The sequence below is a fragment of the Heptranchias perlo genome, chromosome 10 (genome assembly GCF_035084215.1).
Source record: "Heptranchias perlo isolate sHepPer1 chromosome 10, sHepPer1.hap1, whole genome shotgun sequence".
Classification (NCBI taxonomy): domain Eukaryota; kingdom Metazoa; phylum Chordata; class Chondrichthyes; order Hexanchiformes; family Hexanchidae; genus Heptranchias; species Heptranchias perlo.
The window spans coordinates 54,086,268-54,113,024 of NC_090334.1; the positions used below are offsets into that span (position 1 = coordinate 54,086,268).

Consider the following 26,757-nt stretch of genomic DNA (forward strand, 5'->3'; position numbering starts at 1 on the left):
TTCATTCATTCATTCATTTATTCATTCAATTTCTAGCTCTCCCCTTTTTCTCCTTCACCTGTCGTCTCTCCTCCTTCACTCTTTCTCTCACTGCTCTCATTTTGCACTTTCCCTTTTCCCCCTTCCCTTTCTTACTCTTCTGCTTTTACCACTTTCTCTTGTTTATCTCTGCGATCGTGGACAGCATTGGGACTCTGGCTAGTGTTAGCTCAGAATGATCTGATTTGGCACAGCATGCCATTTCAAATTACAAATTCATCGTGTACTCATTAATGTTTGACATAGGAGAAACTAGTTTAAAAATTATTTCCAATTCAAAGCAATTTACCTGCGCATGGTTGTTTGGATTATAGATTCCTGCATCATTTGCTGTTGCTGGATTGTGTGGTTTTAGTGAGGTGAACTGGTCTTTCTGTATTCTTTGCATCTGTGCAGGCCCGTAAGAGTTGATACTCTCCCAGCTAAGGAAACTGTTGGAGTGATGAACAGTTTTTTAAATTAGTTCTCAGGATGTGGGCGTCACTGGCAAGGCCTGCATTTAATGCCGATCCCTAGTTGTCCTTGAGAAGGTGATAGTGAGCCAACTTCTTGAACTGCTGCAGTCGGTGTAGTGAAGGTGCTCCCACAATGCTGTTAGGTAGGGAGTTCCACGATTTTGACCCAGAGACAATGAAGGAACTATGATATATTTCCAAGCCAGGATGGTGTGTGACTTCAAGGGGAACTTGGAGGTGATGGTGCTCCCATGTACATGCTGCCTTAGTCCTTCTAGGTGGTGGAGGTCACGGGTTTGGGAGGTGCTGCCGAAGAAGCCTTAGCAAGTTGCTGCAGTGTATCCAGTAGATGCAGCCACGGTCCGCCGATGGTGGATGTTTAAGCCAGTGGATGTGATGCCAATTAAGTGGACTGCTTTGTCCTGGATAGTTACGAGCTTCTTGAGTGTTGTTGGAGCTGCACTCATCCTGGCAAGTGGAGAGTGTTCCATCGCTTTCCTGACTTGCGCCTTGTAGAGAGGCTTTGGGGAGTCAGGAGATGAGCCACTTGCCGCAGAATACCCAGCCTCTGACCTGCTCTAGTAGCAACGGCATTTAGGGTGGCTGGAGCAGTTCAGTTTCTTGAAAGTCAAAGGGTGGTTGTTATGCTCTCTCTTGTTGGAGATGGTCATTGCTTGACACTTGTCTGATGTGAATGATACTTGCCACTTATCAGCCCAAGCCTGGATGTTATCCAGGTCTTGCTGCATGTGGGATTGGACTGCTTCATTATCTGAGGAATGCGAATGGAAGTGAACACTGAATCATCAGTGAACAGCCCCACTTCTGACCTTACGATGGAGAGAAGGACATTGATGAAGCAGCTGAAGATAGTTCTGGGAGTTGAACCTCTTCAACTATTTAAAGAGCTTGAGCTGCTAAACTTGTGCTGTTTTCTGTTTCAAAATGGATACCTTGTTACACATAGAGGAGATCTGGCAATTTAAATATTTAGATTTAGTTTTGCATATTGCTTCAACATATAGCACTATCGTGAAAACATCTGCATTGACTGGGCTTCATTAACCATCATCATCGTATTTGGTAAATTAATTTTCTCCATATTTTACAGGTGGAAGGATATGCAGTGGGCTGTGAATTTTCACCTGATGGGGCTCTAATTGCCACAGGAAGTGCTGATGGGACAGTCTGTTTTTACAACTATCTGAATTCAAAAGTAATTCATACTTTGCCTGCCCACGAACAGGCCTGCATTGATGTTTCGTTTCACCCTGTACACCCATCTATTATTGCAACTTGTGACTGGAGTGGAGAAATCAAAGTGTGGCAGTGATCGCCAGTAAAAGAGCAATAAGTGGGAGCTGAACTTGAGCTGTAAGTGGGTATTATCGTTCATTAGTCTGTCCCTTAATCCCAAAAAATGTTTCACTTTCCGAGAAAACTAGCAAAATGCAAAATTCATTGCCCTTTATTCACGAATATTCTGCTGATTAATTCAGCCACGTTTACTAGGTTTGTTATCAGGTATGCAGAAATATGAGGGTCAAAAAAGCCTGAAGAATCTGCATACTAGATTAGTGGTAAAGATGGATTGAGGCCCATATACACAGACTCTTGCGGTGTAGGTAAGGTTTAAGCGTGCAGAATATGTACATTGTCCTAGGCACTTAAATTGTGGTCATGGCGAAGGGAACTGATTCCATTTAGTGATAATTTAGTGTTTTAAAAAGTACTGAAGCAGTGAAATGAGCCAACATATCAACAGATTACGATATTAAACAAGCTGTCGGTCTGAGTTGCATACATTTGATTTAGCAGTGAATTCTTCACTACAGAAGCTGGAATCCTAGGAACACCGTTGCAACTATAATTTCAAAAGAATGATGCCGTATGTATTTATAACCTTCGACATGCAATGTTGTTGCTGTCTATTCCCACATCAACAATGTACCATGAATGTCACCATACGTCGCTAGATGACACTGATCCATTACCTGTAATGCAGGTGAATCCATTTTAATGCTACTTTGGTTATGTTGTTCAACAATGTCTGGAGATGCTGACCAGACCTCTATGGCCAACCTGTGACTAACAGAATGGAAGAGTCAACAAGGACAACCATGTGCTTGCTGGGCTAATCAGCAACTCAAGATCGCCTGATTCAATGACAAATCTTGTTTTGTGAAATATATAAAATTAATTGTTGAAGCTGGTAATATTAAAATCAAAGTTTTCATACAATTGAATAAATTATGAATTATTTGATTTGAAGGTGGAAACAAAAGTTGTTATATTATTTTAGTTCACTATTTCATACCTTTCTTTAATATTTGGGTATATTAGCCATATGAGGGCCAGCTGTTTCTTTTATTACCATTTAGTTGCTTGAGCCTTCAGTTTCCTTTTACAGTTTGCAGAGATTGCTTTGCATTATGCAGTATATTCAGAAATAATGTCCTGTTGGAACCTGGTAAATTATGGGATCAAATTAAGGTCAGTGTCAGTTTAGTTCAACCATTATAAAATAATACTGCCTGTAGATAGAAAAGCCTTGTGAATTAGTCCTGTCAGTGCATTAAAACAATGATTTATCATGACACAGAGCTTTTTTAATAAATTAAGCTTGGAATCATTTCTGTAAAGAGTATAAGGAAATGACAGCGGAATAGGGCTAAATGGATAGTACTTTTAGTGAGCCAACAGAGGCACCACGGGCCAAACTGCTTTCTCCTGTGCTGTAAAATTTCGATTCTGTGATTAAAAAGTCAATCTGAATAGGCTATAGTTGGGGGAAAAAATAAGAAAACAAAGCAAATTCATTTGTGGAAAATTATCACAGATGTCAAAGAAAAGCCCTGCTTCAAATAAATTTTGTAATCTGGCAAGTGTGCTCTTTGGGAAAAGTAGGATAGTCAGGTTCTGCTGAAAGGAAAGTTTATTGCTGTCATACGCATTTGCTGCAAATTATATTACTGCAATTGAAACCTCTGTATGCAGGCTGTGATCGTGATTTTAATCACTATTAACTAACAGTTGGCATTTGGTGATAGTTATCTGGTTAATATAGACATTCTGGAAGTTAGTGTAATCCTGGTTTGCAAGCATTACTTAAAGTGTTAATATTTTGAAGAACAACAATATAGAGCCTTTAACCTAGTAAAATGTCCCAATGCGCTTAAAGCTAATGTCAGAAGTGGGATTCAGTTGACAAATATTTTGTTTTATTCATTCATGGGATGTGGACGTCGCTGGCAAGGCCAGCATTTATTGCCCATCTCTAATTGCCCTTGAGAAGGTGGTGGTGAGATGCCTTCTTGAACCATTGCAGTCCGTGTGGTGAAGGTTCTCCCACAGTGCTGTTAGGTAGGGAGTGCCAGGATTTTGATCCAGTGACTATGAAGGAACGGCGATATATTTCCAAGGCAGGATGGTGCGTGACTTGGAGGGGAGCATGCAGGTGGTGGTGTTCCCATGCGCCTGCTGCCCTTGTCCTTCTAGGTGGTAGAGGTCGCGGGTTTGGGAGGTGCTGTCGAAGAAGCCTTGGCGAGTTGCTGCAGTGCATCTTGTAGATGCTACACACTGCAGCCACAGTGCGCCGGTGGTGGAGGGAATGAATGTTTAAGGTGCTGGATGGGGTGCCCATAAAGCGGGCTGCTTTGTCCTGGATGGCGTCGAGCTTCTTGAGTGTTATTGGAGCTGCACTTATCCAGGCAAGTGGAGAGTATTCCATCACACTCCTGACTTGTGCCTTGCAGATGGTGGAAAGGCTTTGGGGAGTCAGGAGGTGAGTCACTTGCCAAAGAATACCCAGCCTCTGACCTTCTCTTGTAGCCACAGTATTTATGTGGCTGGTCCAGTTAAGTTTCTGGTCAGTGGTGACCCCCAGGATGTTGATGGTAATGCCCTTGAATGTCAAGGAGTGGTGTTTAGACACTCTATTGTTGGAGATGGTCATTGCCTGACTGTTGCCACTTATCAGCCCAAGCTTGGATGTTGTCCAGGACTTGATGCATGCTTGCACGGACTGCTTCATTATCTGAGGCGTTGCGAATGGAACTGAACACTGTGCAATCATCAGCGAACATCCCCACTTCTGACCTTATGATGGAGGGAAGGTCATTGATGAAGCAGCTGAAGATGGTTCGGCCTAGGATGCTGCCCCGAGGAACTCCTGCAGCAATGTCCTGGGACTGAGATGATTGGCCTCCAACAACCACTACCATCTTCCTTTGTGCTAGGTATGACTCCGACCACTGGAGAGTTTCCCCCTGATTCCCACTGACTTCAATTTTACTGGGGCTCCTTGATGCCACACTCGGTCAAAGGCTGCCTTGCAAAGTCAAGGGCAGTCGCTTTCACCTCACCTCTGGAATTCAGCTCTTTTGTCCATGTTTGGTCCAAGGACCAAGGTCCCTCCCAAGCCCTCCTCTCTTTAAACCCCCCCCCCCCCCCCCGTCTCTCTCACCTCCCCCGTCTCTCTCACCTCCCCCGTCTCTCTCACCTCCCCCGTCTCTCTCACCTCCCCCATCTCTCTTTGCCCCCCCCCTGCTCTCGGCACCCCCCTCCGCTCTCGGCGACACCCCCCCCCCCCCGCTCTCGGCGCCCCCCCACTCTCTCTCTCCACCCCTCTCTTGTCTCCCCCTCTCCCCCCCCCTCCCTCTTCCCCCCCTCTCCCTCTTTCCCCCCCTCTCTCTTCCCCCCTTCCCCTCTCTCTTGTGTCCCCCTCTACCTCTTCCCCCCCCTCTCTCTCTTCCCCCCTCTCTCTCCCCACCTTTCCTTTTTGTGCATAATCCTCTTCCCTTCACCTTACAATTGGTGGTCAACGTCTCCACCTCTTTGACCAAGCTTTTGGTCACTCCTCATAATATCTCCTTTTTTGGTTTGCCTCTGTGAAGTGCCATGGGACATTTTTCTACATTAAAGGCGCTATATAAATGCTGGTTATTGCTGTTGTGACCTTTAAGTTAAATCCAACTCCTAAGAGATTGAAATTGCTACAACAGCCAGAGAATGTTTGGGGGGGGAGGGCGGTTAAACCCTAAAAAATGGGGAACGTGTCCCCAACTCGCTACTACGTGGCTGTCACTGTTTTTACAGCAGCAGGTTTCGAGCCGTGCGAGTGTCCCGTATTGGAGAGGCGGGACACTTCATTAACATATTTAAATTAGGCTCCCACAGTGCAATTGGGAGCCTGATTTAAATTTAACAGTTGACGACCAGATTTCACAGGTCTCGGGAAACCCAGCAGCGAAAGGTAGGCGGGTGCTGCTGGCTTCAGAAGGTAAGCGCTACCGCGTTCTCCCGCACACTCCCCGCCTCCCTGGAAATATTGGGGCCATTATGTCAATGTAATCCCATTCATTTTGAGAATAGCAGGAGACCCATGCTTGCTGGGGGCGGGCGGAATGAGACAGTAGCAGGCTTGATCAGTAGCTCTTGTGGCCAGTCATCAACAGGAGGAGAGATCAGGAGCTGAGCCCCAACATCTTGTGAGACAGGAAAGGAGACAACAAAGACCCACATGTTGTGATGTCAGTTGGAAAGATCTGTTTAGAAAGAGGCCAATAAAGTCTAGGCAGAAGAAAAAGATGATTTATTCTTGGATAGCTGGCCAGGATCCAAAGAAAAAGCCTGTTGAAGAAAAGTGATTCTTTTGGCCCACTAAAAGGGTTGGTTTGCTTATGTTTATTATTTTTCCTATTTTATATGTCAGCTGACATACTCTGCTCCGTGCCTTGTTACGTCGCCATGTGTTACTGGTTATCTCTCATCTATTAATCAAGATATTTTGTTGAAAGGTTCTGGTAGATTCATGAGACAATTTATTGTTTTTAATGACGTGTTGATTCCCATTTATGCGCCTCTATCCTTTCGTTGGTTTTCAGATGGAATAATTAGATAGCACTGTACTTTTGGATCAAGATTTTGTATTTATATGTGAGATAAGTCGGAAACAAAATATTTTGCAGAACACTTTGCATATAGATAAAGGCAGCTACAATGGAATAGAACAAAAAGGAGTGGAGAATAATCATTTGCGATCAGCTTGTGCTATATCAATATGACGAAGCAATACACAGTTACTGTCCTTTTTAGCAGTTTAAAGTATGCATTTTTTGACTAGCACTCATAAAGTCAGAGAAATAATTGATATTACATAAGAAATAAGAGCAGGATTAGGCCATACGGCCCCTTGAGCCTGCTCCGCCTTTCACTTCAACATTTATATAGCACTCCTCACGTAAAGGAACACATCGGAACACTGTACAAGGGAGAAGAAGTAGGACAAGAAGCAGGAAAAAGGTTGGAAGGACTATGAAGCGAGAGATCATTGGCATAGTTGAAGAGATGAGTTTTTAGGAGGCTTTTGAAGGCAGGCAACTATAAAGTTGAAGTTGTTTTTGGGAGAGAATTCTAGGGAGAAAGGATGGGCCGAATTTTCAGCCCTCCCACCTGGCAGAAACGGGGTGGTACTACCCCGAAAACGGTGGGCAAAGATTGCTGTGACCATGGCAATATTCCCCAGGGTCTACAGCTAGACGGCTGGAGCGACCCCCTGAGTCAGGTGGTAGTCTGACGTACATAGGACTCTGATAGCCATTTTTGGGCGTGCACGCTCTGACCAATATCAGCTGGCAGCCCAGCCGAAGAAGATCCCAAAAGTAAATTCCTCTTTATCTATGTGGGGCCGGGAGGAGCAGGAGTTGCTCCTACAGATTCCATAAAACCAACCTGGGCTGCTGCCACTCCGGCCCTCCCCCTCTCCCCTCATCGGGTCCCCCTTCTTGTGGCCCAGAAATGGACATGGCACAGTATATCATGGAGGAGATTTGTGCGAAAAGGAAGGGTAGTCTGAAAGCTATCAGACGAGTTGGGTGAGTAAAGCAGGACAAAGTGGATAGGCAAGCAGGAGATCTCAGATCCGGAGCAGCAGACATGCACCTGTGAGTTACAGGAGCAACCAGTAGCTACATCAACAGCTGTACTAACTTTGTCTGTAATTGACCTTAGCAGGTCTCTTAATTAAGCACTTTCAAAACATTCTGTATCTTATTTATTCAGTAGTGGGGAGAATATCTTTATGTACACAATGCAGACAGCTTTGTCATTCTCTGTATACAAGTGAAAAAAATAGAAAGAAATCCGGCACAGTTTGTTTTGGCAAAGAAAATCCACATAGCAATTCAAAAATTAACCAACTTGTTTGGTCTGGTGGAATAAAAAAATCATAGAAATTGCTTGTTAGCCTCCATGTAAGAATAAAATATTCCAGTTAAATACTTTAGGAAGTCTGCAACCACATTCATGTCATTTGCACTAATATGGTACACATTTGTGAAGTTTTACATTCAAGCATACAATTCATTATTTCAACATCATTGATTTAACATAGACTTTGCCCAGTTAGTTTAGCAGGTTTCCATAAAGCTGAGCCTTTGTGAGGCTGTCCTTCCTGTAAAGGCCGCTTATCTTTGAGGATTTTTCTTGTTTTCTATTTAAAACACCATCATCCAAGGGAACATTATGGACCACTAATAATTTAATGGGTTGTCGGCGCAAGGATTCTATTGAACTGTTTGGAGCAACATCAACATATTTTTTAATGTTAGCAACATTATTTGTATTTTTGATGCATGCTTGACTTGTGCTCTTTTCACCAAGAAAAGCTTTAGGGTCTCCTTCAGTATCTTTGTGCCTAGGTGTAGAGAGACTCACTTGTTTCTGATCATTATTGTAATCAATTTCTGAACTAGGTTGGCAGTTCATGGTTCCAAAGCTTGTCTCTGCAAAGCTACTTTGGTTGTTATCCTCTCCATCATGAAAATTATCTTCTCTAGAAGAAGTAGTGAAAAACTGGTTCACTTGGTTGTTCATTTTCTTCATCAGACTACTACCTAGTTGCCGCTCTGTATGGCTACTCGATGAAATCTTTCCGGAAACCCTGTATGAAGATGTATTTGAGTAATGCATGTTGACTTTCCTACATTGACCCATTATATTTTTTTCTGGAGCATGCATATTCCTTTGATCATTATATAGTTTTGGGACCCTTACAAACTGAGTACTCATCCTGGACAAGTGCAGTGAATCACTAAAGTGTGCTGGAAGAGTTCTTGCACAGCAATGCTGAGTCCCATCCTGATGACCATGTGCCACATCTGTGACTTGTTGTAGTGGACTTGCCTGAACAAAACTAGACTTGTTGTTTCCTTGCTCTTGTGAAGTATTGCACTTTCTTTCATAAACGTCATCTCTCAAACCAATAAATGCAACTTGTTGGGTGGGATTCAAGGTGGTTTTAGCTTTTGTGGTCGCTTTCTTCTCAGCTGTTAAGGTGCAGCTTGGACAGCTGGAGGCACCTGGTACTGAAGTGGCATAATTGGGAAGAGACTCACTTGAGAGACTTGTACTAAATCCCTCTGCTTCTGTAGAACTATCTGTAAAGCTCTGTGTTCGGAAATAAACAACATTTCTACCATACCTATCTCTAATTTGCCTTCTGCCTCTTCTTTGATCTGCAGGGCAATAAAGAGCTGAGTCACTACGATATAAATTAGCCTTGCATGGAGACCTTCCATCAAGTTTGTCAGTATCCTCCGAATGGCCGTGTATAATCTGTCTTGAGAGCGAGGCAGGAATGGGGGAGCCTGGTAAACTGGTTGGTTCAGGTTTTTCTAAAACCTTAGCTCGGGTGTCTGAGTAGGATAAATGACATGCAGCCCCAGGAAGACCACATCCAAATTTCTCCATGTAGACTCTGACTCGTTCTTGAATTTCTGTTGGCAGCTGTGGTTAATAAACAAATGGTCAGGCAATGCCACAAACTGTGGTTACAAAAATGAATACAGCACAGTACAGACACATCAATGGAATTTGTTGACTTCCACTTAGCACTTGAGAACATGCAAAAAAATCAATGTTCTATCAATTTAAGGAAATGTTTGAAGGTGTGAAGAGATGGAGCAAGATGGAAGAGTTTGCTGGAGAATTTCAGAGTGCAGCCTGAGATAGCTGAAGACTCAACAATGATGGGCCTTGTGAGGAGTTGTAGTGGCATACATGAAATAGTGCAAGAGTAGCTGGTTTGCACTCATTTCAGCAGCAGTTCTGTGCCATTACATAGCACTGCACAAGTAACCACAAGTGGTAACACTCACCTCTGAGTAATAAACCATGCCAGCGTCACCCACATCCTGAGAATTTTTCAGGAGTGTACAGTCCTTATTTGCGGTAACATCATGGAAGCTTTTTCCTCATTGCAGGCATCAATGGAGTATGTGGCAGCTTTATTAGAATCTGTACAATCACCCATCTCAGAAGTGACGCAGAACCAATGGTTGCCTCATCCTTCACAGAAGCACAGACTGAAGACCTGGAGGCTGTAGGGGACAAATTAGACAGAACCATGTGTTCTGGTTTTCAGGCTCTTACGGCCAGGACATAGGACTTTAAGGATCTTATAGTAGCCATTAGACCAGCCAATCCGCTGATCGGTAGACACGAAGATCCTGGGCCCAGTAGAATGTGATGGCTAGAGTCAACCTGCATGATGTTAGTGCATGCCAGGGATCCAGCCTATCCCCTCAGAGTTCCATGATAGTAGCACACAGAAAGCAAGAACAGGCTGCCCAGACAGATGCTCAAGAGAGATAGCCCACAGCAGGTCCTTCCCAGCACAGAGCTGTCATGAGAGGAGGGCTACCTCAGTTCCATGAGCCTTTTATAGCATGAGAGCTGCCAACCTCCTCTCAGCTATACTGGCCCTCAGGTTGGACCTAGGAGAACACAAGAAGAGGTGAAAGCAAAGCATAATAAGAAACCCGTGGGAAGCATGGTGTGAAGGAGTAGTAGGACGACTTGAATTCACAAATAAGATTGTTGTAATAAAAGAAAAGGCACATTTAGTTCGTGCTCAGTTATTTGTGATTCTTATGTCTTGCAGGATTTAGTAGGTGCAAAGAGGTATAATGTCAGTGAGGTTCGAAGCTGGGGCCATTGCTTTTCTTGATATATATTAATGACTTGGATTGGGTGTACAGGGCACAATTTCAAAATTTGCAGATGACACAAAACTTGGAAGGGTAGTGAACAGTGAGGAGGATAGTGATAGACTTCAAGAGGATATGGACAGGCTGGTGTCATGGGAGGACACGTGGCAGATGAAATTTAATGCAGAAAAATGTGAGGTGATGCATTTCGGTAGGAAAAATGAGGAGAGGCAATATAAACTAAAGGGCACAATTCTAAAAGGGGTAAAGGAACAGAGAGATCTGGGGGTATATGTACACAAATCGTTGAAGGTGGCAGGGCAGGTTGAGAAAGCGGTTTAAAAAGCATACGGGATCCTGGGCTTTATAAATAGAGGCATAGAGTACAAAAGCAAGGAAGTCATGATGAACCTTTATAAAATACTGGTTCGCTAGCAACTGGAGTATTGTGTCCAGTTCTGGGCACCACACTTTAGGAAAGATGTGAAGGCCTTAGAGAGGGTGCAGAAGAGATTTACCGGAATGATTCCAGGGATGAGGGACTTTAGTTACGTGGATAGACTGGAGAAGCTGGGATTGTTCTCCTTGGAACAGAGAAGGTTGAGAGGAGATTTGATAGAGGTGTTCAAAATCATGAAGGTCTAGTCAGAATAGATAGAGAGAAACTGTTCCCATTGGCGGAAGGGTCAAGAACCAGAGGGCATAGATTTAAGGTGATTGGCAAAATAACTAAAGGTGACATGAGGAAAAACTTTTTTACTGAGCGAGTGGTTAGGATCTGGAATGCACTGCCCAAGGGGGTGATGGAGGCATATTCAATCATGGCTTTCAAAAGGGAACTGGATAAGTACTTGAAAGGAAAAAAATTGCAGAGCTACAGGGATAGGGCAGGAGTGGGACTAGCTGGATTGATCTTGCATAGAGCCAGCGCGGACTCGATGGACCGAATGACCCCCTTCCATGCTGTAACCTTTCTATGATTCTTTGATTCTAAGCTGTATTCTGTGTTGAAAAGTTAGACTTGACCTGAAGATGGGAGAAATTGAGTAATGGCAGCGGTGACAAATAGAGAAAATTAAACAGATGAAAATGCTTCATTAATTATTTGCAGCTGGCACTGAGAAATCCTCTGAGGGATGGTCCTCATAAGACTCTGTTCCATACTCCTCTGCCTCGAAAACAACTGGGGCAGCTTCCCCAGGATCTCCACATCCAGGCCTTTCTGGATATCAAAGTTGTGCAGGGCACAGTACGCTACCAAAATTAGGGAGGCATGCTCAGGGACATGTTGCGGTGTCCTTCCTGCTCTGTCGAGGCAGTGAAACTGACCCTTCAAGACCTCTATAGTTCTCTCTACGACCACTCTAGTAGAGGTATGCGCCTTGTTGTAATGCTCCTTAAGTTCTGTTCTTGCCACTTGCAAAGGTGTCATTATCCATGGAAGCAAGGGGTAAGCCTTATTGCCCAAAAGCCATCTGCACACTTGACTCTCTTCCTTGAACAGATCAGAGAGGCTTGAATTCCTGAGGACGAAGGCACCATGGCAACAGGCTATTATATTGACTATAGAAGTCTTTGGAGCTGTTCACACACTATCTGAGTAGAATCCCTTTCTATTCACAAAGTTCAAAGGGCTAACTGTAGGAACTCACAATGCTATTTGTGTGCCACCTATTACATCCTGAACTTTGGGAAATCAGCAACTTGCTAAAGCTGGATAGCCGTATTATGTTGCTGCCTTGCTGACATCCTACATTGTATGAATTCCCCAGATTCCTGAAAATTGTGTTAGTGACCTGGGGAATGCATGTCAAAATGACACCCTGGGTGATGTTACAGTGGTCCACCCATGGCTGTTAGAAAGGAGCCAGTGGCATAGAAATTGAGTGCAGTGGTTACTTTCACAGCCATGGATAAAGCCGTTTGAGCAGATGATCTTGGCTGCAGGTCTTCACGCAGAAGCTTACATAGTTCTCCTACAATCTGTTCCATGAACCATGGTCTTCTCATGAAGAGGTCCTTACTGAGATCTTCATAAGATCTGCGTGATCTATAAACTCTTTGTGGAGCGCATTATCTTGTGGTCACATCCTCTTCCTGATTCCTGGGATGAGAGGGTTGTCCTATGAGGAGAGATTGAATAGAATGGGCCTATATTCTCTGGAGTTTAGAAGAATGAAAGGTGATCTCATTGAAACGTATAAAAGTCTTAGAGGGCTTGACAGGGTTGATGCTGAGAGACTGTTTCCCCTAGCTGGAGAGTCTAGAACTAGGGGACATTGTCTTAGGACTGAGATGAGGAAAAATTTCTTCACTCAAGAGGGTTGTGAATCTTTGGAATTCTATACCCCAGAAGGGTGTGGATGCTCAGTCATTCAAGGCTGCAATTGATAGATTTTTGGACTCTAAGGGAATCAGGGGATATGGAGATTGGGCGGAAAAGTGGAGTTGAGGTCAAAGATCAGCCATAATCTTATTGAATGGCATAGTAGGCTCGAGGGGCCGTATGGCTTACTCTTACTCCTATTTCTTATGTTCTTAGATGCTGCATCATTCTCCTTGCCTCCTCCTGTATTCCTTCTCGTCCATTAAAATGGTGAACAAGGGAATGCCTATTGGGAAACTCATGTTGCTGACTCAAAACCTCTTACTTTGGGTAGAGGTGAAAATTTCCCAGACTCGGGCTACCAGAGGCAAGTCTATCTTTATACAGGTGAACTGCAAAAGAAATTGCTCCAAAATATTCCTTCAATCTCCAGAAATCACTCTTTAAAGCTTCTCTATGCTACAAACTAGAAGCATTTCCATCAGTATCAGCTGATAGTGGTAACAGATTTGCCTCATTTATATGGTTCTTGCTTACCCTTAATGCATTGGGAGCATAACATCAATGATTTTGGCTATTCCTGTTGTTTTAATTTATTTAACTTAGATGGTTGCAGAATCATCAGGCAGATCACGGGGCGTTCCCAGGCACGACTGAAAATGACGCCGCTGCCATTACAGGATGGAAACCTGGTGTAAGTAGGTCCTACCAAATTTGGAGGCCTCAAAATGTCACAACATCATTCCAGCACGAAGGATGCGCTGGAAATGGTGACTAAATTCAGGGTCACATTGCTTTATGTTTTGGTAAATGTGCGGCCCTGACGATGTGTTTGTTTACAGGTACTTACATTGTCTTCTGTTAATTTATCTATGGTTATCTTGGCTTCCATTAAATGATTGTTTAAAGTGATTATTTCATGGCTGAGATTCCTTTTTTCCTCTTCGTGTAGTTGAGCCTGTATATAAACAATGGACAGAGTCAAATGTTGCGTAAAATAAATTAGCTAGTCTTTTTGAAATATATATATATTAGAATCATAGAATCATAGAAGTTTACAACATGGAAACAGGCCCTTTGGCCCAACATGTCCATGTCGCCCAGTTTATACCACTAAGCTAGTCCCAATTGCCTGCACTTAGCCCATATCCCTCTATACCCATCTTACCCATGTAACTGTCCAAATGCTTTTTAAAAGACGAAATTGTACCCGCCTCTACTACTGCCTCTGGCAGCTCGTTCCAGACACTCACTACCCTTTGAGTGAAAAAATTGCCCCTCTGGACCCTTTTGTATCTCTCCCCTCTCACCTTAAATCTATGTCCCCTCGTTATAGACTCCTCTACCTTTGGGAAAAGATTTTGACTATCTACCTTATCTATGCCCCTCATTATTTTATAGACTTCTATAAGATCACCCCTAAATCTCCTACTCTCCAGGGAAAAAAGTCTCAGTCTATCCAACCTCGCCCTATAAGTCAAACCATCAAGTCCCGGTAGCATCCTAGTAAATCTTTTCTGCACTCTTTCTAGTTTAATAATTTCCTTTCTATAATAGGGTGACCAGAACTGTTCTTCTTTGATATATTCTTATAAAGTGAAAGGGGGTATATTTATTTTGTACTCTATCCATCTCATATTTGAAGATTTCCCACAGCTGATCAGTCAACTATTTGCTCATTTTTTTGCCTAGTTAATTACAAGGAATATTTTATAATATTTGATTAAACAACAAAATAACAATGCTTTGTAAAATAATAATGCACTGTTTTCATTGTGATTAGCTTTGTCAAGAGATTAACTTTCAAATTTATTTATTTAAAGTTTATCCAGATTATGTTGTATTTATTGCAAAGAATCATGGATCAATTAAAGCACTGCAGCAAATTCAAATACATTTAGTTGGCATTGTGTTTCTATTTAATTGGTAAACACAGCAAGCTGGAAACACTTGAAAAGAATTTGTGTAATGCTTCAATAATGTTAACCTGACAAAACAATATTCAAGCTTAAGCATCTAAATAGTTTTTTCTGAGTACACTATTGTTACAGTTTCCCTGAGAAAGAGCCCTCTCCCTCTCAGAAGTGACTTATCTGTGCTTTCTGCCACGTTGAGGCCGGAGAACCTGAAATTGTCATTTGTTTCCTTTTCATTATGATGTATAGTCTCTCAACACCTCCATCCCTTAACAGGATGATCACCAGGACTTCTGCTTCTTCCTTGAACAGCAGCCCAACCAGTCTTCATCCAGCTCTGCTTGGTTGGATTTCTTCTCACACTGAACAACTCTTTTAACTTCACTCACTTCATCCTGATAAAAGGTGTCACTATGGGAATCCAGTTATGTCTGTCTTTTTGTAGGATATGTAAAACACTCTGTTCTGATTCTACTCAGGCCCCTCTCTGGCCTGTTTCTCCATTACATTCTTTCAGCTGGAGAATTTAATTCACTTCACTTCCAATTTCCATTCACCCCTCTCACCTATACTTGGTCAATTGCTGACACTTCCCTTCCTGGACTTTCCTCTAGCTGTAAGCTTTTCATGGACACCTACTAGAAGTCTATTGACTTGATTAAAAACAGCACTGTACTCTGCTCTTTCCTCACAGACTGTGAGCTAAGGATTAGCAAAGGGGACATGTGCTAAGGTCAGATCCATTTTTAACAAAATACACTGTTCAGCGTTTTGATTTCAAATAAAAGATCTGCAGAACAGAACACACCAAAACATAGAATTTTTAGCAGCTGTGCTAAATTATAAAATTTTATCAGGTGCAGTGATGAAAGGGCAGTGTGAACACATTGCAATTCTGTTTTCAACAGCAGTGGGCCCCTTTTTGTACTATTCCCTTCCTATGCATTTATATACCCCTTGGTCATTCACCAAAAAAGACAATAGCGCAGCTATCTAAGTTTTAAATGTTAGGAAAAATTATGCTTCTTTTTGTCCTGTTACATGTAAAGCCTCTATCTCTTAATCCCAGTTTCTCTGTTCCTGTTATATCCACTCTGGTGACTGCATTATCCATACAGAGCTTCTGAAACGACTTTTTTTCTCAGGTTGACAGTGACTTTTGCCATGTTTGATCCATTTCCCATGTCTCCACTTTCACTCCCCTCTTCCAGTACCGGGTCCCCTTGTCCTCACTTTCCATTCTACTAGCTTCCACATTTGCCAGATCACCTGCCATTTCTATCACCTACAAAAATTCACTACTAAGGATATCTTCCTCTCCACTTCTGTCTCTGCTTTAAAGGGGAACCATTCCCTCTGGGATACCCTTGTTTGTTTTCCATAATGCTGACTACCAGCTGCCTTTCGCTGGTACTTTCCTGCACAACCATAACAGATACAATACTTGCTGATTCACATCTTTCCATACCAATGCCTAAGGCACCAAATATTCCTTCCATGTGACACAGCAATTCATGTGTAATCCTTCCAATCCAGTCTAATGATCACAATACAGTCTTCTCTACAATGTGAAGACCGCTTTGCCGAACATCTCTGTTCTGTTTGCAAGTGTGATCCTAACCTTTTTTTTAAATTCGTTCACGGGATGTGGGCGTCGCTGGCAAGGCCGGCATTTATTGCCCATCCCTAATTGCCCTCGAGAAGGTGGTGGAGAGCTGCCTTCTTGAACCGCTGCAGTCCGTGTGGTGACGGTTCTCCCACAGTGCTGTTAGGAAGGGAGTTCCAGGATTTTGACCCAGCGACAATGAAGGAACGGCGATATATTTCCAAGTCGGGATGGTGTGTGACTTGGAGGGGAACGTGCAGGTGGTGTTGTTCCCATGTTTCTGCTGCCCTTGTCCTTCTAGGTGGTAGAGGTCGCGGGTTTGGGAGGTGCTGTCGAAGAAGCCTTGGCGAGTTGCTGCAGTGCATCCTGTGGATGGTGCACACTGCAGCCACAGTGCGCCGATGGTGAAGGGAGTGAATGTTTAGGGTGATGGATGGGGTGCCAATCAAGCGGGCTGCTTTATCTTGGATGGTGTCGAGCTTCTTGAGTGTTGTTGGAGCTGCACTCATCCAGGCAAGTGGAGAGTATTCCATCACACTCCTGACTTGTGCCTTGTAGTTGGTGGAAAGGCTTTGGGGAGTCAGGAGGTGAGTCACTCGCCGCAGAATACCCAGCCTCTGACCTGCTCTCATAGCCACAGTATTTATATGGCTGGTCCAGTTAAGTTTCTGGTCAATGGTGACCCCCAGGATGTTGATGGTGGGGGATTCGGCAATGGTAATGCCGTTGAATGTCAAGGGGAGGTGGTTAGACTCTCTCTTGTTGGAGATGGTCATTGCCTGGCACTTATCTGGCGCGAATGTTACTTGCCACTTATGAGCCCAAGCCTGGATGTTGTCCAGGTCTTGCTGCATGCAGGCTCGGACTGCTTCATTATCTGAGGGGTTGCGAATGGAACTGAACACTGTGCAGTCATCAGCGAACATCCCCATTTCTGACCTTATGATGGAGGGAAGGTCATTGATGAAGCAGCTGAAGATGGTTGGGCCTAGGACACTGCCCTGAGGAACTCCTGCAGCAATGCCCTGGGGCTGAGATGATTGGCCTCCAACAACCACTACCATCTTCCTTTGTGCTAGGTATGACTCCAGCCACTGGAGAGTTTTCCCCCTGATTCCCATGGACTTCAATTTTACTAGGGCTCCTTGGTGCCACACTTGGTCAAATGCTGCCTTGATGTCAAGGGCAGTCACTCTCACCTCACCTCTGGAATTCAGCTCTTTTGTCCATGTTTGGACCAAGGCTGTAATGAGGTCTGGAGCCGAGTGGTCCTGGCGGAACCCAAACTGAGCATCGGTGAGCAGGTTATTGGTGAGTAAGTGCCGCTTGATAGCACTGTCGACGACACCTTCCATCACTTTGCTGATGATTGAGAGTAGACTGATGGGGCGGTAATTGGCCGGATTGGATTTGTCCTGCTTCTTGTGGACAGGACATACCTGGGCAATTTTCCACATTATCGGGTAGATGCCAGTGTTGTAGCTGTACTGAAACAGCTTGGCTAGAGGCGCAGCTAGTTCTGGAGCACAAGTCTTCAGCACTACAGCTGGGATGTTGTCGGGGCCCATAGCCTTTGCTGTATCCAGTGCACTCAGCCGTTTCTTGATATCACGTGGAGTGAATCGAATTGGCCGAAGACTGGCTTCCGTGATGGTGGGGATATCGGGAGGAGGCTGAGATGGATCATCCACTCGGCACTTCTGGCTGAAGATGGTTGCAAACGCTTCAGCCTTGTCTTTTGCACTCACGTGCTGGACTCCGCCATCATTGAGAATGGGGATGTTTGCAGAGCCTCCTCCTCCCGTTAGTTGTTTAATTGTCTACCACCATTCACGACTGGATGTGGCAGGACTGCAGAGCTTTGATCTGATCCGTTGGTTGTGGAATCGCTTAGCTCTGTCTATAGCATGTTGCTTCCGCTGTTTAGCATGCATGTAGTCCTGAGTTGTAGCTTCACCAGGTCGGCACCTCATTTTTAGGTACGCCTGGTGCTGCTCCTGGCATGCTCTTCTACACTCCTCATTGAACCAGGGTTGATCCTCTGGCTTGTTGGTAATGGTAGAGTGAGGAATATGCCGGGCCATGAGGTTACAGATTGTGCTGGAATACAATTCTGCTGCTGCTGATGGTCCACAGCGCCTCATGGATGCCCAGTTTTGAGCTGCTAGATCTGTTCTGAATCTATCCCATTTAGCATGGTGGTAGTGCCACACAACACGTTGGATGGTGTCCTCAGTGCGAAGACGGGATTTCATCTCCACGAGGACTGTGCGGTGGTCACTCCTACCAATACTGTCATGGACAGATGCATTTGCGACAGGTAGATTGGTGAGGACGAGGTCAAGTAAGTTTTTCCCTCGTCTTGGTTCGCTCACCACCTGCCGCAGGCCCAGTCTAGCAGCTATGTCCTTCAGGACTCGGCCAGCTCGGTCAGTAGTGGTGCTACCGAGCCACTCTTGGTGATGGACATTGAAGTCCCCCACCCAGAGTACATTTTGTGCCCTTGCTACCCTCAGTGCTTCCTCCAAGTGGTGTTCAACATGGAGGAGGACTGATTCATCAGCTGAGGGAGGACGGTAGGTGGTAATCAGCAGGAGGTTTCCGTGTCCATGTTTGACCTGATGCCATGAGATTTCATGGGGTCCGGAGTCAATGTTGAGGACTCCCAGGGCCACTCCCTCCTGACTGTATATCACTGTACCGCCACCTCTTGTGGGTCTGTCCTGCCGGTGGGACAGGACATACCCAGGGATGGTGATGGAAGAGTCTGGGACATTGGCTGAAAGATATGATTCTGTGAGTATGGCTATGTCAGGCTGTTGCTTGACTAGTCTGTGGGACAGCTCTCCCAATTTTGGCACAAGTCCCCAGATGTTAGTAAGGAGGACCTTGCAGGGTCGACTGGGCTTGGTGTTTTGCCGTTGTCATGTCCGGTGCCTAGTGGTCCGATGCCGGGTGGTCCGTCCGGTTTTATTCTTATTATGACTTTTCGTAGCGAGATTTTACAACTGAGTGGCTTGCTGGGCCATTTCAGAGGGCAATTAAGAATCAACCACATTGCTGTGGGTCTGGAGTCACATATAGGCCAGACCGGGTAAGGGCGGCAGGCTTCCTTCCCTAAAGGACATTAGTGAACCAGATGGGTTTTTACGATAATCCGGTAGTTTCATGGCCATCATTACTGATACCAGTATTTTAATTCCAGATTTTTATTTAATTAATTGAATTAACCTCCCTGTGGATTGCCAATTTAAATTCCCTCTTGACTCTTGCTCTGACCTTTCCTTTTTTGGCTTCTTCCACTGTCCCAACCAAACTCAATACAAACTTCAGCAGTGGTATCTTAAACTTCTGGGTATTCTGCAGCACCAAATTGTGACTTCAGCAACTTCCTACCTTAGCTGTCTTCACTATTTGCTTGTATGTTTTTTTTATTCCATTTGCCATTATTTGGAGTTTTTTTTGTATCTTTCTCTTACTTAGCTATTTTCATGCCTTTTTGATCTTCGAATGCCTTTTCATTACCTCACTGAGATGATCTTTGTATATAATCAACCAGCTTTTCAAATAAATTGTTTTGCAGGCAGTTAAATCCTTTCTCTGACTGGAGTCCTCAACCTTTACTTTATTTTCAGCTGTTGTTCTTCCCTCTCATTTTGTTCATTGTATTAAGGGGCTCACTTATTTTCTAGTTCTAAATAAGGGTCTACGCCCAAAATGCTAACCTGACTTTTCTTTTTTCAGATGCTGATAGACCTGCTCTATATTTCCAGTATTTTCTGTTTTTAATCAAAATGGTTATTCTATGCAGTCATTGCTTTCTAAGTAAAATGATGCTTTGAAGGATTTGTGATACCTCTTGGAGACCACTATAAATGAATAGTTCTGTGTCCAGCTGCTTTTCTATACAGTGTCTGTTATATTGGAAGACTTTACAACCCTTCTATAGAGTCTAAATGCAGTCCTAAACTGAAGAACCATAGCAAGTTACCCATAAGGATGAAAATTAGCTCTGTGAATATTTAAGGCCTTTGCTGTTTTTGATTAAAGTGTAGCATTGGCAATGCAGCCTAGTGCTATGAGCCATAACGTTTTCTTAACCACAAGAAAAAGTCCTCTGACACCTGCAAACAATACTCAGGAACATAGGAAAGAAAGAAACATAGAACATTTTTGGAACAGAGGAGGCCATTCGGCCTATCGTTTCCGTGCCGGTCGAAATAGAGCTACCCAGCCTAATCCCACTTTCCAGCAATTGGTCCGTAGCCTTGTAAGTTATGGCACTTCAGGTGCATACCCAAGTACTTTTTAAATGTGATGAGGGTTCCTGCCTCTACCACCCTTTCAGGTAGTGAGTTCAAGACCCCCACCACCCTCTGGGTGAAAATTTTTTTCCTCAGCTCCCCTCTAATCCTTCTACCAATTACTTTAAATCTATGCCCCCTGATTATTCACCTCTCTGCTAAGGGATACAGGTCCTTCCTATCCACTCTATCTCGGCCCCTCGTAATTTTATATACCTCAATTAAATCACCCCTCAGCCTCCTCTGTTCCAAAGAAAACAACCCCAGCCTATCCAGTCTTTCCTCTTGGCTAAAATTCTCCAGTCCTGGCAAGATCTTCGTAAATCTCCCCTAGTGCAATCATATCTTTCCTGTAATGTGGTGACCAGAACTGTATGCAGTACTCAAGCTGTGGCCTAACTAGTGTTTTATACAGTTCTAGCATAACCTCCCTGCTCTTATATTCTGTGCCTTGGCTAATAGAGGAAAGTATCCTGTATGCCTCCTTAACCAACTTATCTACTTGTCCTGCTACTTTCAGGGATCTGTGGACATGCACTCCAAAGTCCCTCTCTTTCTCTGCACCTCTCAGTATCCTCCCATTTTTTGTGTATTCCCTTGCCTTGTTTGCCCTCTCCAAATGCATTACCTCACACTTCTTCGGATTGAATTCCATTTGTCACTTTTCTGCCCACCTGACCAGTCCATTGATATCTTCCTGCAGTCTACAACTTTCCTCCTCACTATCAACCACACGGCCAATTTTTGTATCATCTGCAAACTTCTTAATCCCCTACATTTAAGTCTAAATCATTAATATATACCACAAAAAGCAACGGACCTAGTACTGAGCCCTGCAAAACCCCACTGGAAACAGCCTTCCAGTCACAAAAACACCCGTCCACCATTACCCTGTGTTTCCTGCCACTGAGCCAATTTTGGATCCAACTAGCCACTTTCCCTTGGATTCAACTAGCCACTTTCCCTTAAATCCCATGGGTTTTTTTTGGACTAGTCTACCGTGTGGAACCTTGTCAAAAGCCTTGCTAAAATCCGTGTATACTACGTCAAATGCACTACCCTTATTGACCCTCCTTGTTACCTCCTCAAAAAATTCAATCATGTTAGTCAGACAGACACTACCTTCCCTTGACAAATCCATGTTGACTGTCCTTGATTAACCCGTGCCTTTCTAAATGACTGTTTATACTGTCCCTCAGAATCGATTCCAATTATTTGCCCACCACCGTGGTTAGACTGACTGGTCTGTAATTACTCGGACTATCCTTTTCTCCCTTTTTAAACAACGGTACAACGTTAGCAATCCTCCAATCCTCCGGCACCACGCCTGTAGCCAGGGAGGATCATAAAATGATGGTCAGAGCCTCTACTATTTCCTCCCTTGCTTCTTTTAACAGCCTGGGATACATTTCATCTGGGCCTGGTGATTTATCTACTTTCAAGGATGCTAAACCCCTTAATACTTCCTCTCTCACTATGTTTATCCCATCCAATGTTTCATACTCCTCCTCCTTAACTAAAATCTCTGCGTCGTCCCCCTCTTTTGTGAAGACAGATGCAAAATATTCATTAAGAACCATATCCACACCTTCTGCCTCCACACATAGGAATAGGAGTAGGCCATTTAGCCCTTCGAGCCTGTTCCGTCATTCAATGAGATCATGGCTGATCTTTGATCTAACTCCATATACCTGCCTTAGCCCCATATCCCTTAATATCTTTGGTTAACAAAAATCTATCAATCTCAGATTTAAAATTAACAATTGAGCTAGCATCAACTGATGTTTGTGGAATGGAGTTCCAAACTTGAAGTGTTTCCTAACTTCACTTCTGAAAGTCCTGGCTTTAATTTTTAGGCTATGTCCCCTAGTCCTAGATTCCCCATCCAGAAGAAATAATTTCTCTCTATCTACCTTATCAGTTCCTCTTAATATCTTGAAAACTTCGATCAAATCACCCCTTAATCTTCTAAATTCCAAGGAATACAACTGTAGTTTGTGTAATCTCTCCTCGTAAATTAACCCTTGGAGTCCAGGTATCATTCTAATAAATCTATGTTGCACTCCCTCCAAGGCCATTATATCCTTCCTAAGGTGCGGTGCCCAGAACTGAACACAGTGCTGCAGGTGTGGCCTAACCTAGAGTTTGTATAGCTGTAGCATAACTTCTACCCCCTTGTATTCTAGACCTCTATATTATAAAGGCCAGCATTCCATTAGCCTTTTTGATTATTTTCTGTACCTGGCCATGACATTTTAATGATCTATGTACTCGGACCCTTAAATCTCTTTGGACCTCTACTGTTTTGAGCTTTTCACCATTTAGAAAGTACTGTGATCTATCCTTTTTAGGTCCAAAGTGGATGACCTCACACTTGCCTACATTGAAATCCATTTGTCACAGTTTTGGCCATTCACTTAATCTACTAATATCTCTCTGTAATTTTATGCTTCCATCTATGCTGCTTCCAATGCTGCCTATCTTGGTGTCATTGACAAACTTGGATATGTGGCTCTCTATCCTGTCATCTAAGTCATTAATAAATACAGTGAATAGTTGAGGCCCCAACACAGATCCCTGTGGGGCACCACTCGTCACATCCTGCCAATTTGAGTACCTGCCCATTATCCCTAGTCTCTGTCCCCTGCCGGTCAGCCAATTTCCTAACCAGGTCAATAATTTGCCCTCAATTCCATGAGCTTCAACTTTAGCTAATAGTCTCTTCTAAGGGACTTTATCGAATGCCTTCTGGAAATCCATATAAACAACATCCATAGACATTCCCCTGTCCTCTACTTTAGTCACCTCTTCAAAAATATTCAATCAGGTTCGTCAAGCAGGACCTACCCTTTACAAATCCACGCTGGCTCTCTCTGATCAGCTGAAAATTTTCAAAGTGTTCAGTCACTCTACCCTTAATTATAGACTCTAGTAATTTCCCAACAACAGATGTTAGGCTAACTGGTGCGTAATTCCCTGGTTTCCTTCTCTCACCTTTCTTAAATAGCAGAGTGACATGTGCAACATGTGAATGGTTCCTAAATCGAGAGAACTTTGGAAGATTTTTGTTAGGGTATCTGCAATGTTCTCACCTAATTCCTTTAAAAACCTGGGATGGAAACCATCTGGTCCTAGGGATTTGTCACTCTTTAGTGCCATTATTTTCTTCATTACTGTTAATTTGATTACGTTAATTATGGTGAGTTCCTGTCCCTGATTCAAAATTAGTTTCCTTGGGGTGTCCGGCATGCTATCCTCTTCCCCCACTGTAAATACTGACACAAAGTGATTATTTAACATGATCGCTAGTTCCTTATTTTCATTTACAGTATCACCATTATCAGTTTTTAAGGGCCCACATTGCTCTTGACCACACTCTTTTTCCTAATATAATTGTAAAAAATGTTTGTGTTGATTTTGATATCCCTTGCAAGTTGCTTTTCATACTACTTTTTTGTAGCTTTTACTATCGGTTTTGTCACCCTTTGGTGTTCTTTGTATCTCTCCCAGTCATGAGGATCTGTGCTATTTTCTCCTTTTTTGTATGCTTTTTCTTTTAGTTTTATGTTGTCCCTTACCTCTTTTGTCATCCACGGCTGATTTTTTTTTGGCAAGTGGAACTCTTGCCCCTTAGGGGTATAAATTGGTTCTGTATCACGTTAAATTATTTTTTGAACACCTCCTACTGATCTTCGGTCATTTTACCCATTAACAGATTTGGCCAGTTTACTGTGGAGAGTCTCTGTCTCATCCCATTGAAGTCGGCTTTACCTGAATTTAGAATCTTAGTAGCTGATACGGGTTTCTCCCTTTCAAACACAATGTTGAACTCGATCATATTATGATCACTATTAGAAAAATGTTCATGCACCATTAGGCTGTTAACTAAATCTGGCTCATTACTCATTATTAAATCTAATATGGCCTGCCCCCTTGCTGGTTCTAGGATGTATTGTTGCAGAAAGCTATCCTGAACTCACTTAAGAAATTCGCTACCTTTCTGACATGAGCTCGTCTGTTTATCCCAATCGATATGAAATTAAAACCCCCCATTAAAACCATGATGTGGAGATGCCGGTGATGGACTGGGGTTGACAATTGTAAACAATTTTACAACACCAAGTTATAGTCCAGCAATTTTATTTTAAATTCACAAGCTTTCGGAGGCTTCCCCCTTCGTCAGGTGAACGATGTGAAATGAAGTCCTCGAAATGAAATCGTTTTCTATTTCTCAATTCTACCCATAAAGTCTCCACTGCCTGCTTACCTCTCATTATATCCTCTCTTATCATTGAAGTGATTTCAATCTTAATCACTAAGGCTACTCCTCCCCCTCTACCAGTTTCTCTATCCTTCCTATAGATCTTATAACCTGGCATATTCAGTTCCCAGTCCTGACCATCTTGCAGCCATGTCTCAGTAATGGCTACCATGTTGTATCGTACCCTCTAAGTTGAATTTGCGCCTGCAATTCATTGAATTTGTTCCTTATACTCCGTTTGTATAAAGAATGCTTATTTGGGCCACACGCCCTAACCTGTCCTTCTGCTCTAATGTTGTTTTTCTCACACATTTCTTATTTCTTTCTCCTAATTTGATGACTTTACATCTTTTAATTTTCCCTTTACCTGTAATGCCTAAAGCATAATGTCTGACTATCACTGTACCCTCTTCCTTTTCCTTTGTTTTAGAATTATCATTTATACTACCTTTTCCACTTGACCCTTTAAGATATAAAATTATGTTGCCACCCTTTAATATTGTGTTTTTTAAAAAGTTAAGTTTTTGTGTTTATCAAGATGAGGGTGTCATTGTTGAAAGAAATATTTTTCCATTTTAGGTACTCAACATCATACGTACATACGAATTAAGAGCAGGAGTAGGCCATTCAGCCCCTCGAGCCTGCTCTGCCATTCAATAAGATCATGGCTGATCTGATTGTGACCTCAACCCTACTTTCCCGTCTACCTACTATAACCTTTGACTCCCTTGTTAATCAGGAATTTATCTGACTCAGCCTTAAAAATATTCAATGACCCTGCCTCCACCGCACTCTGGGGAAGGGAGTTCTACAGATTCACAACACTGAGAGAAAAACATTCTCCTCATCTTCATCTTAAATAGGAGACCCCTTATTTTTAAACTGTGGCCCCTAGTTCTAGTTTCTCCCACAAGGAGAAACATCCTCTCAGCATCTACCCCATCTAGTCCCCTCAGGGTGGCAGGCAATGACTAGTGGGGTACCGCAGGGATCAGTGCTTGGGCCCCAGCTATTCACAATATATATCAATGATTTGGATAAGGGAACCAAATGTAATATTTCCAAGTTTGCTGACGACACAAAACTAGGTGGGATCTTGAGTTGTGAGGAGGATGCAAAGAGATTTCAAGGCGATTTAGACAAGTTGAGTGAGTGGGCAAATACATGGCAGATGCAGTATAATGTGGATAAATGTGAAGTTATCCACTTCGGAAGGAAAAACAGAAAGGCAGAGTATTATTTAAATGGTGATAGATTGGGGAATGTTGATGTACAAAGGGATCTGGGTGTCCTTGAACACCAGTCACTGAAAGCAAACATTCAGGTGCAGCAAGCAGTTAGGAAGGCAAATGGTATGTTGGTCTTCATTGCAAGAGGATTTGAGTACAGGAGCAAGGATGTCTTACTGCAGTTATACAGGGCCTTGGTGAGACCACACCTGGAATATTATGTGCAGTTTTGGTCTCCTTACCTAAGAAAGGATATACTCTTCATAGAGGGAGTGCAGCGAAGGTTTCACCAGACTGATCCCTGGGATGGCAGGACTGTCGTATGAGAAGAGATTGGGTTGACTTGGCCTGTATTCACTCGAGTTTAGAAGAATGAGAAGGGATCTCATTGCAACATATAAAATTCTGACAGGGCTAGACAGACTGGATGCAGGAAGGATGTTTTCCCTGGCTGGGGGGTCCAGAACGAGGGGTCACAGTCTCCGGATACGGGGTAGGACATTTAGGACTGAGATGAGGAGAAATTTCTTCACTCAGAGGGTGGTGACCTGTGGAATTCTCTACCGCAGAAGGCTGTGGAGGCCAAGTCACTGAATATATTTAAGGAGGAGCTAGATAAATTTCTAGACTCA

At 43.3% G+C, this 26,757-nt stretch overlaps 2 protein-coding genes across 4 annotated transcripts in view; one reads left to right on the forward strand and one right to left on the reverse strand.

Annotated features, from left to right (window-relative positions):
• Window positions 1-2,735, forward strand: part of wdr25 (WD repeat domain 25) — an 88,004-nt gene extending 85,269 nt beyond the window's left edge. For all 3 annotated transcript variants that reach the window (XM_067991799.1, XM_067991800.1, XM_067991801.1), the window contains exon 7: window positions 1,606-2,735. In XM_067991799.1, coding sequence (XP_067847900.1) covers window positions 1,606-1,827 — 222 coding nt within the window. In that variant the 3' untranslated portion in view covers window positions 1,828-2,735. The remainder of the gene's footprint in view (window positions 1-1,605) is intronic.
• Window positions 2,736-7,645: 4,910 nt separating this feature from the next.
• Window positions 7,646-26,757, reverse strand: part of LOC137326782 (brain-enriched guanylate kinase-associated protein-like) — a 32,020-nt gene continuing 12,908 nt past the window's right edge. Inside the window, exons 4-5 of the mRNA XM_067992177.1 lie at window positions 13,660-13,767; window positions 7,646-9,281 (exon numbers count right to left, since the gene is read on the reverse strand). Coding sequence (XP_067848278.1) covers window positions 7,899-9,281; window positions 13,660-13,767 — 1,491 coding nt within the window. The 3' untranslated portion in view covers window positions 7,646-7,898. The remainder of the gene's footprint in view (window positions 9,282-13,659; window positions 13,768-26,757) is intronic.